Raw genomic sequence first — 8,999 nt, 5'->3', positions numbered from 1 at the left:
GCCGCACTCATTTGAGTGAGCCCAAGTCCATTAAGCTCCTCTACAATGACATTCAAGCGAGAATACATTTCATTAGCATTTTCTTTTGGAAGCATCTCAAATGTATTAAGCTTGTTCATCACTAAGTGATAGCGTTCCTCGCGTTCACTCTTTGATCCCTCATGGAGCGCACAAAGTTCCTTCCAAAGGGCATTGGCGGTTTTGTGGCTCCGAACACGGTTGAACACCTCTTTGCAAAGGCCTCTAAAGATGTGGTTTTTGGTCTTCGCATTCCACTTCTTGTTTTCTTGCTCTTGTGGAGTAAGAGCGGTGTCTTTTGTCGGAGGGGTAAACCCTTCGGTCGCGGCTTTTAGGCACTTTACATCGCATACCTCAAGGTATGACTCCATCCGTATTTTCCAATACGGGAAGTCATCCCCATCGAACATGGGTGGCGGTCCATCCCCATTACACATCTTTTCTCTAGGCGGTGAAGCCTAAATAATGAGCACTTTGCTCCGATACCAATTGAAAGGATCAAGATGCCCAAGAGGGGGGGTGAATTGGGCTTCTCTAAAAATTTAAGCAACCTATAAGCTTCAATTCAACCCCTTGTGCTGAGTGTGACCTAGAGAGCTACCAGATAAAAGTTTTGCAACCTAGTTCCAATCCTATTCTAGCAAGGCAATTCTAAGAATGTAAAAGCACAAAGTAAATGCTAGAATGTAAAGGAGTAGTGGAAGAAAGTGTTCGGCGATGTTTTGCCGAGGTATCGGAGAGTCGCCACTCTCCACTAGTCCTCGTTGGAGCACCCGCGCAAGGGTCTTGCTCCCCCTTGGTCCGCTCAAGGACCAAGTGCTCTCTACGGGCTGATTCTTCGACACTCCATCGTGGTGAATCGCCCAAAACCGCTCACAAGCTTGACACGAGCCACCCACAAGAACTCCGGGCGGTCTTCGTGCCTCCAATCACCACCGAACCGTCTAGGTGATGGCGATCACCAAGAGTAACAAGCAAAGAACTCTCACTTGACCCAAACAAGGCTCTAGAGAGTGGTGGATGCACACTTGACTCTTGGAATTCACTAGAGAAGGATTCTTTCAAGAAATCACTCAAATCTCAATCCTCCCTAGGCTCTTGCTACTCTCTTGCTCCGCAACAAGTTTCTCAGATGTTCAAATGGAAAAGAGACCTCTTATGGACGAGGTCGAGGAGTATAAATACTCCCCACGAAGTCCAAAGGTCAGCCAACCGTTTTCCACTGAAAACGGGGTCACCGGACACTCTTTATGTTGCACCGGACGCTCTGCACCGAACGTCCGGTGCTCCATAACGGCTAACTATACCTGCATCTGACAGGTCACCGGACGCTAACTTACAGCGTCCGGTGGCACCGTCCGGTGCTCCGAGGAGTTTTACATACTCTCTGCGCATGGGACCGGACGCTACCCGGTGCGTCCGGTGCTAGCGTCCGGTGCTCATGGGAAGTTTACAACCTCCCTAGGTGTGGGACCGGACGCTGCCCGGTGAGTCCGGTGCCAGCGTTCGGTGCTTAACCCTAAGCACGACACTGTTCCAACGGCTAAGGACCTCACCGGACGCACTCATAGAGCGTCTGGTGCAGCGTCCGGTGCCCCCTTGGGCACCCTAACTTTGTGGAAACGCGATTGCTCCAAAACGAATTTGGTTCCTCTCAATCTAAGGACTATCTCTGAGCTGCCTAGTGCTAGGCTTGCCAAGTGTGCACCACACCTAAACCTAAAGCCTTGCCTAAGTCAAGCTACTAGATCAAAGCCCCTCTTAATAGTACAGTTAAAGGAAAACAAAGTCCTAAACTACTCTAAGTGCCCTTCTCCACCATATGGCACTTAGACCTAGTCTAGTCTTGACGATGTCCATCCATCCTTTGAAAACTGAAACGATTTCCACTATTAAGTAGACATGTACGTCCCTGTCTATCGAGTACCTATTACCATAACCTTACCTATGACTTTGTCTGTGCAAAACACACGTTAGTCATAGTAATCAACATTGTCATTAATCACCGAAATCATTAGGGGCCTAGATGCTCTTTCAAGACCAATCCCTAGCTAGATTCTTCTCTAATTTAGGCCTTGTTTAGTTTCTAAAAAAATTTGCAAAAAAAAATCAGGTTCTCCGTCATATTAAATCTTGCGTCGCATGTATGGAGTATTAAATATAGATAAAAATAATAACTAATTGCACAGTTTAAGTGTAATTTGTGAGACGGATCTTTTAAGCCTAGTTAGTCTATGATTGAATAATATTTGTCAAATACAAACAAAATACTATAGTGTTCATTTTGTAAACTTTTTTAGAACTAAATAAGGCCTTATATAAGATTTCATCGTCTGGAACATCATCGTCTGGAATCATTCCTAAAGGAATCTATACTAAGTTCTTGCTTAGATGCAAAAAGTTTTGGATTTTGATAATGTAGCATTTTTGTTTTTATTTGACAAACATTATCTAATTATTGAGTAACTAGGGTTAAAAGATTCTCTCGTGATTTACAGGTAAACTGTGCAATTAGCTATTCTTTTTAGCTATATTTAATACTTCATGCATGTGTCGCAAGATTCGATGTGACGGAGAATCTTATAAAGTTTTGGGTTTTTGGGTGTACCTAAACAAGGCCTAAGTCCCCGTTTGGTTTGTCCTGTTAAAGTTTCATCACATGGAGTACTAAATATAGATTATTTACGAAACTAAAAACACAGCTGGAGAGTAATTTGAGAGACGAATCTTACTTTAATACCCAAACCAAACACCCCTTACAGAGCCTAAACGTTTTTTTTTGATAAATCAGAATCATTTTGTAAAACCATCTGACTGGGATACGTATTTATTTTTATCTTATTAGATGATTCGTGCAATATTTTTAGCTTTTTATTAGAGGTCCTGTTCTCGAGTAAAACCTGAATCCGCACGTTCACGTTCACCGCTCGATCCAGCCCACGCCCATCCCTTGCCTTGCACAGCACTCCGCAACCAACGTGCGTGCACTCGCCTCCCAGGCTCCTAGATGAAAACGATACAGATATTTTCCGACCGTATTCGAGACCGAATTCGTTTAGAGAGGTTCAGATATGTCCGTATCCGAGTCCGAATGTTTAACATCCGATACCGTATCCGTATCCGAATACTTAAATCGTATATTTATGATGTCGACATCCAATCATATCTTATCTGACATGATTGACATTATCCGTATTCGTATCCAAATTCGACCAGAAATATGAAAACAAATATGATATCGGTGATATCCGTCCGTATCCTATCTGTTTTCGTTCCTACAGCCTCCTACAGTGGAAACGCTGCTGGGCACGCAAACCCTTGCCCGCAAGACACAATCCTGCCGAGTTGACCGCTCGGTGAAAATGCGAGGCCTCGCACGCAAAACCCGCCGCCTGCCCTGTCCGTGTCTGTGACCCCGAGGCCCGAGCCCACGTTGACAAGCTCGCCCACGCCCCGCGCGCGTCGCCGCACGGCCGCACCTCACGCAGTGGTCGGGTCGGTCCCGGCGTCCCGCCCGCCGCGCCGCCGTGCTCTGTTCTGCTGACTGCTCCCCTCCCCTCACCGGACACCGGACGGCACGGACGGACATCGCACGCGCTGCCTACAGTCTCCTCTCGTACCATCGCTGTCTCCCCCACACTCCCGTGCACCATTATTTCTCACTTCTCACTCCTCTCTCTCTCTCTCTTCCCCGACACGGAAGTCACTGTCCTCCTGTCTGCCCGCACACTCCCCTGCGCCACCTTTTCTTTTCACGGCTTCCCACGCCAGCCAGCCCGAGCTCCCATTCCAAAACCTCACTCGCGAACGCCAAGAACTCCAGTCCAGCGACGGCAATGGCGATGGCGGCGGAGGGCGGCGCGGCGAGCGAACCGGAGCTGGTGTCGATCCCGGCGACGCCGCACGGCCTGTCGACGCCGGAGGGCGCGACGACGCCGACCGGAGCCGGCGGCGGCGGCGGCGGCGGAGGGAGGAGCAAGGGCGGCTCCGGCACTCCCGGGCGTCGTGTGGTGGAGGGCCTGCGCGGGTACCTGGAGGACGTGGGCCACCTCACGCGCCTCGACCCGCGCGACGCCTGGCTGCCCGTCACCGAGAGCCGCGGCGGCAACGGCCGCTACGCCGCCTTCCACTCCCTCAACGCCGGCCTCGGCTTCCAGGCGCTCCTCCTCCCGCTCGCCTTCCCGGGTCTCGGATGGTATGCTAACCCTGCTCCTGCCCGCCTCCATTCTTGCCCCTCTTTTCAAGTTGGCATTTTTGCTGGCTTTGCTGCTGCCGCTGCTGTTATGCTTTCCCTGCTTTGTTAATGGCGCCTTGGTTATTCCTTCTGTGGAATTACGGGGTGAGTGTCATTGGCCTAATTGGCCAATCCAGATTTTAAAATCTAGTGCCCGGGTGAGAGGTGGTTTTGATGATGTTGGTTGGTGTGTTTCGAGCTTATTCTTTACTAGTTCTTATTATACACCTGTCTTGACCCTGCCTGTGTCAATGCCTCTCAACTTGGTCGTGGGTGCCGGCACAAAACCATTTCGATTGATGAATTTGGGTGAGATGGTCCAGTTCTCACTCCACATCTGTCCAAAATACCAAACACAGAGACCTGAACGATCTGAGGATATGAGTTTTCTTAACTCCCTATAATTAATTATGTTAATTCCAGGAAGGTAGCCAGCAACTACAAGATCTTGACGAGCAAATTTGCTAATGTCTTCTTTTTGTTTTTCACTCTTTAAATTTGTTGTCTGGTAAACGTTTGCTACATTTAGCTGTAATAATTCAGGCTGGTAAAATTGCAGGCTTCATTCATTTTTTGCCATAGATAAGATTCGGAAATTTTCAGATCAATAATCAAAACCACTGTTCTTATAAAAAATCACAGTATAAATCTCATATGTTCTGGACTATTTTGGTTTCGTTTTTTTGTTTTTCCTTCTCTGATTTGAACTTTATTGGATTTTTGTAAGTATACATGTGTAAGTTAGAACAAATAAAATGTCCAGTACTTTGTAACTAATTAGTAATATTATACTTTCTTTATCGCAAGTGAAAAAGAAAAAAAATCTTGTTCTTATTTTTAACCATTGGTTATGGCGTCCAGTTGGACTGGGTTTCAATCTTCTCAGCCATTTTCTCTGAAGTATTCAATGTCCCTAAGGCCTTGTTTAGATTAAAAACCTTTTGGATTTGGACAATTTCGTTTGAATTTGGCAATTATTAACCCACCATAGACTAACTAAGCTCAAAAGATTCGTCTTGCAAATTACAGACAAACTGTGCAATTAGTTATTTTTTATCTATATTTAATGCACCATGCATGTGCCTCAAGATTTGATGTAATGGGGAATCTTGAAAAGTTTTTGGATTAGCTGAAGTTTAGAACCATTTCTGACATATCACTGTTTATGACTGTTTGGACTGCAGGAGCTGGGGGATAATTTCATTGACTATTGCTTATTTCTGGCAACTGTACACACTCTGGATCCTAGTGAAGCTTCATGAGGCTGTGCCAGGCAGGAGGTACAACAGATATGTGGAGCTTGCACAGGCTGCATTTGGTGAGACATTCTCTCAACTATTTTTGCCAGTTCATGACAATTACTTCTGATTCCTCATGAATGTCACGGACATGTCTGCAATATATATAGAGAGATGGGTGTAAGCACTGTATGTCGCCACTGCCCAATTATTATCTCTGTCATATAGGCTGGAAAGAATCTATTGACAGTGTCTTACTGCTTCCAAATAAGAGGTGGAGCGTGACTGATGGGGTAGAGCCAGGCTAATCTAGGAACGCTCTTTTGTTTTCTTTTGCATTTGGATCATGGTCTGGAGCTGCTTCTTCTGTTAGATAACATATCGCTCTCATGCCATTCATTACAGTGCCGCAGAAATATGTTACCTTTTTGCCACTACTGGAACCCTATGATCCTTCTTATCAAACTATTGCATTATCTACTTGGAATAATGGAATAATTATTGCCTTTGGTTGCACCAAACTGAGAACATGCAATGCGGCTAGATTCTCTGTTGATCTATTTCATTGATAGCTACATAATTCAATCAAGTCACAGGACAGAAAAGGATTTCCACCAATCATATACTGAATAATACACATTGTTCATGCAGGAGAAAAACTGGGAATGTGGCTGTCTCTTTTCCCAACTATTTATCTCTCGGCAGGCACTGCCACTGCGTTGATCCTTGTTGGAGGGGAGACCATGAAGCTGTTCTTCCAAATAGTATGTGGCCCACTCTGCTCGCCAAATCCCATTACGACGGTCGAGTGGTACTTGGTGTTCACATCCTTGGCAGTAATTCTTTCCCAACTTCCAAATCTCAATTCAATCGCTGGTCTTTCACTCATCGGTGGCGCGACTGCGATAATGTACTGTACCATGTCATGGGTTCTCTCCGTCAGCCAACCGCGACCACCAACAGTATCTTATGACCCAGTGACATCCAATTCTTTCGGTATATCCCTATTCTCAACCTTGAACGCCCTTGGGATAATAGCGTTTGCCTTCAGAGGACACAATCTTGCTCTGGAAATACAGGTCAGTGTAATTTATTGTTTGATGAATTATTGACTCGGAGCCTCTCTTTCTGTCATCAGTAACATCATTTGGTAACTTCATGTGTGTGAATTGTCATTCAAATTTTGCAGGCGACAATGCCATCGACTTTCAAACATCCAGCACATGTGCCAATGTGGCGCGGGGCCAAAGTAGCGTATCTCCTGATTGCAATGTGCCTCTTCCCCGTCGCCGTTGGAGGCTACTGGGCCTACGGAAACATGGCAAGTACTACATGATGCTTACTTAGCTCATCAGACTAACTATGACTTCATCGTGCTGCAACTAACGATCCCTGGACTGTTGTGCTTGTACTCTTGGCACGCCCTGCAGATGCCACCAGGAGGGATGCTTACGGCACTCTACGCCTTCCACAGCCATGACATCCCACGGGGCCTCCTCGCAACGACATGCCTCCTCGTCGTGCTCAACTGCCTCAGCAGCTTCCAGATCTACTCCATGCCAGTGTTCGACAGCTTCGAGGCCTACTACACCGGCCGCACCAACCGCCCGTGCTCGGCATGGGTGCGGTCAGGGTTCAGGGTCTTCTACGGGTTCCTCTCGCTGTTCATCAGCGTGGCCCTGCCATTCCTCTCCAGCCTCGCGGGGCTGCTGGGCGGGCTCACCTTGCCTGTGACCTTTGCCTACCCGTGCTTCATGTGGATCCGCGTCAAGAAGCCCGAGAGGTTCAGCTTCAGCTGGTACCTCAACTGGGGCCTTGGGCTGCTCGGCACAGCGTTCAGCCTGGCCTTCTCGCTGGGTGGCATCTGGAGCATCGTCAACAATGGGATGAAGCTCAAGTTCTTCAAGCCTACTAACTAGGTATATATAGATTGCTTGCTTGCTCCAATCTGCAAGATATTAGAAGAAAATAGTTGTGGAACTGAATTGTTACATACTATTACTACTGCTACATGGTTATGCTGCATAACTGCATAACTACGTTGCCTTCGTAGGAACAATGGCATGTATGTAATGTAAGTGATGCCTGGGAAATTCGAAATCTAAGGGGCTTTGCGTATGCGTATAGAGTATATTTTCATGTATTTTCGTATCAGCTGCTAAAATCTGGAGGTCCTGTATCAGTGTATCTTGCACGTAGAAAGCCGTCAGTAATTTGAGGACTTCATCAGCATCACGTCCGAAACTTTGTACAGAACGAACAAGCAGAACATACAAGAGGCAATCATACTCGTTATGCATCGGGTCCTGAGGCTCTGACCATGCAGGTCCTTTGCTAATACTCCCTTTGTACCCATAAAAAAAATCGTTTTGGATAATGTTTGGGTCAAACATTGGAAATATATATTATGAATAATTTTTAAGTTGTTGAGTTTGGAAATGTAAAAATCATATGAATAGATTTGTTCTGAAAAATATTTTCATAAAAATATATATAGATTTGTCTTGAAAGATTATAACACCATAACTATACTCTAGTTCATAAATATGACTATAATTAGATAATGAAAGAATAAATTTGGAAGAACTCATAATTCTATTCTCATCAAAAGTGGTCTTCTTCCAAGAAGTCAAACTGTCCAAGGTAGCTTTAACATACTCTTCTACTAATAAGAAAGTAAAAGTTACAACTACGAAGTAAAAGTGAGGATTGCTCAAGATGTTTTGTGTCTGTTGATGAGTGGAGCTTGGCCTCCTATTTATACAGGGGAGAAACGCGACTGTAGTTGCTGGAGCACGTTAGGAGCCGCCTCTACTTAGTGACATGCAACCATACACGAAAGTCGGTGGCGGGCGGGGCAGCTAGGGGTTCGGCCGCACCGCTGGTTCGCTCGCACCCTGCTAGCCGCCCCTCTACCACCGTTTCTTGCGTGGGGGATCCTGCTGCGCTCCTAGGTCGAGCATTCACATGTTGCTCCTTATTTGGATGGCGTATTCTTGTTTATTGTATTTTTATGAGTTAAATAACGCCTTTCAACGAATAATCCCATGTATTCGTGTTCACGACCTATAAAATATAATTCTCCAAATACATGTGGAACTAAGTTAGAAGTAAGTACATATGTGATGTTGGTTTGCTGAATTCTCCTATTTTGATACTAATTGACAGTCGGATTTCATCGTTATTGACCATCAATAGGCTCCAACCCCCCTGTCATGGCTCCACTACCCCACAATGGCAGGGGGGTTGGAGCCCCCCAACTCCACCGTTGGCTCCATGCGTGCTAACATGTAGTGCGTGAGTATGTGTTGCTTGTGTTCTAATCGTTCTATAAAATACCTCTCACTAGTGGCGGAGGTAGAAAAATATTTTCTAGATGTAGCAAATATCTTTCATTATTGTTTGCCCTTTTTTGGTGGTGCTATTTATGATGTTGATTGGTTGAGAATAGAGAGAGAATGAATGTGATTGATTCTCGTGTAGACATGGTCTCTAACTTAAACATAGTT

At 45.7% G+C, this 8,999-nt stretch overlaps 1 protein-coding gene across 1 annotated transcript; it reads left to right on the top strand.

Moving 5' to 3' along the window:
* On the top strand, nucleotides 3,646-7,633 carry LOC8063263 (lysine histidine transporter-like 8). Its single transcript, XM_002443145.2, has 5 exons — nucleotides 3,646-4,213; nucleotides 5,437-5,570; nucleotides 6,142-6,569; nucleotides 6,680-6,811; nucleotides 6,921-7,633. The coding sequence occupies exons 1-5, from the start codon at nucleotides 3,855-3,857 to the stop codon at nucleotides 7,407-7,409; spliced, it is 1,542 nt and encodes a 513-aa protein (XP_002443190.1). The 5' UTR covers nucleotides 3,646-3,854; the 3' UTR covers nucleotides 7,410-7,633.

This window comes from Sorghum bicolor, chromosome 8 (assembly GCF_000003195.3).
Source record: "Sorghum bicolor cultivar BTx623 chromosome 8, Sorghum_bicolor_NCBIv3, whole genome shotgun sequence".
Classification (NCBI taxonomy): domain Eukaryota; kingdom Viridiplantae; phylum Streptophyta; class Magnoliopsida; order Poales; family Poaceae; genus Sorghum; species Sorghum bicolor.
The sequence above is the reverse complement of the archived record's forward strand: the minus strand, read 5'-3'. Positions and strand labels throughout refer to the sequence as shown.